At 36.5% G+C, this 1,853-nt stretch overlaps 1 protein-coding gene across 1 annotated transcript; it reads left to right on the top strand.

The window, feature by feature from the left end:
- The first annotated feature begins 206 nt into the window (after positions 1-206).
- On the top strand, positions 207-1,622 carry LOC145590947 (expansin-A11-like). The gene is made up of 3 exons (XM_081647331.1): positions 207-439; positions 566-887; positions 1,003-1,622. The coding sequence occupies exons 1-3, from the start codon at positions 298-300 to the stop codon at positions 1,310-1,312; spliced, it is 774 nt and encodes a 257-aa protein (XP_081503457.1). The 5' UTR covers positions 207-297; the 3' UTR covers positions 1,313-1,622.
- The last annotated feature ends 231 nt before the right edge of the window (positions 1,623-1,853 follow it).

Genomic DNA, 1,853 nt, shown 5'->3' with positions numbered 1-1,853 from the left:
CGTGGAAATAATTGAATGGGGATCAAACTTTGCAGGGATAATTCCTAATTTAAATATGTATTTTATAAAAAAGCAATTTTATACAATTTTATTTTCTTTGATTTCTTTCTTATATCAATATTGGTTCCATGTGAGGTTGTTGCAAAGGGGCTACATACTAGAGTGTTACACCTCACATATAAAGTGCAGCATTACTCCAACATTTATTTCATCAATTACGACAATATCTATCCTCATCTTCATCTTCATCTTCATCTTCATCCTCTTCTTTTAAAGTGAAAAAAAAAAAAAAAAAAAATGAACAAAGCAACCGTAGTTGTAGCAACAATTTTACTAGGAGTATGTTTCCTAAATATTAACGTTGATGCCTTTAGGGCTTCTGGATGGCAAAAGGCTCATGCCACTTTCTACGGCGGTAGTGATGCATCCGGGACTATGGGTACGTGTTTTTGTATTATTTTTAAAGTATAATCTACTATACATATATGTTAGTATTTGTAAATTATTTTTTTTTTATTTATCAAAGCGAAGAGACATAGAACTGAATCTTTTTGTTATTATACAGGAGGGGCATGTGGGTACGGCAACTTATACACTAGTGGATATGGGACTAGAACCGCGGCTCTAAGTACTGCTTTGTTCAACAACGGGGCATCATGTGGACAATGCTACAAGATCATGTGTGACTACAAGACGGATCCCCAGTGGTGCAGGAAGGGAGTTTCGGTCACTATTACCGCGACTAATTTCTGCCCTCCTAACCCTGCTCAGCCTAACGATGATGGAGGTTGGTGTAACCCTCCTCTGCAACACTTTGACATGGCCCAACCTGCTTGGGAGAAGATTGGCATTTACAGGGGTGGGATCATTCCTGTCATGTTCCAAAGGTTTGAACATACATTTAAACCTTCAACATTCGATTTGTACATATTGTTTAAGTGTTAATTCAACAATTTTTCTTCATTCATTGTCTTAATATTATTAATTTTGTTTTTGTGACAGGGTTCCTTGCAAGAAGCATGGAGGAGTAAGATTTACTATCAATGGAAGGGACTACTTTGAGCTTGTTACAATCAGCAATGTAGCCGCAGCAGGATCAATACAATCTGCTTCGATCAAGGGGTCGAAAACCAGCTGGATGGCGATGTCTAGAAATTGGGGGGCTAACTGGCAGTCATTGGCTTACCTTGACGGACAATCTCTATCCTTTAGAATTACTACAACTGATGGGCAAACCCGAGTTTTTAACAATGTTGTTCCAGCTAATTGGCAATTTGGCCAAACATATTCGAGTCGTGTACAATTCCATTAACATTATGGAGTGCACATACACTTGCAGTACGGTTTGTGAGTTTCAACCAGATATTTCTTGATAGGCAGAGGCGTGCTCATAGCTTTTTCGCCATTGAAGCAGCCCGCCAAATCTATCATTTGTAATATATTAAGCAGCTTAATTAAAATTCATTGAAAGGTTGATAATGGAAGTGGCAAACCATGAACTCAAAAGACTACTGCTAGTGAGGTGGGAATTTAAAGTAACCCATTATATAGTCTTATACATATTAAGTTGGAAGATGTTTTAGTGCATCTAATAAGAAAGCAGCCAATAAATTTTTTTGGTTTCTCATCACCTTATACATATCTTTTGTAATTTGTTTTGGTTTAATTTGTGTGATTAGTGATAGTGGATTATTTAATTTTCTAAATTCAGCCTCTTGTTTTGGTTGTTTTCAGATTATGTACTATAGTTCAGATTATGTAATACTATGTACTATAGTTCAGGCTCTTTGTGCTACAATATGACTCTGGTTTTTGGATGGGTACGTAATTAATAACAATTTAGCCATGACTTG

This window comes from Chenopodium album, chromosome 18 (genome assembly GCF_948465745.1).
Source record: "Chenopodium album chromosome 18, dcCheAlbu1.1, whole genome shotgun sequence".
Taxonomy (NCBI): domain Eukaryota; kingdom Viridiplantae; phylum Streptophyta; class Magnoliopsida; order Caryophyllales; family Amaranthaceae; genus Chenopodium; species Chenopodium album.
This window is presented reverse-complemented; position numbering and strand designations above follow the sequence as displayed.

Excerpts from the sequence above, each read along its gene's own strand:
- LOC145590947 (XM_081647331.1), top strand. The coding sequence starts at position 298 with ATGAACAAAGCAACCGTAGTTGTAGCAACAATTTTACTAGGAGTATGT. Across the intron at positions 440-565 it reads TGATGCATCCGGGACTATGG|GAGGGGCATGTGGGTACGGC; the intron begins GTACGTGTTTTT and ends GTTATTATACAG. Across the intron at positions 888-1,002 it reads ATTCCTGTCATGTTCCAAAG|GGTTCCTTGCAAGAAGCATG; the intron begins GTTTGAACATAC and ends TTTTTGTGACAG.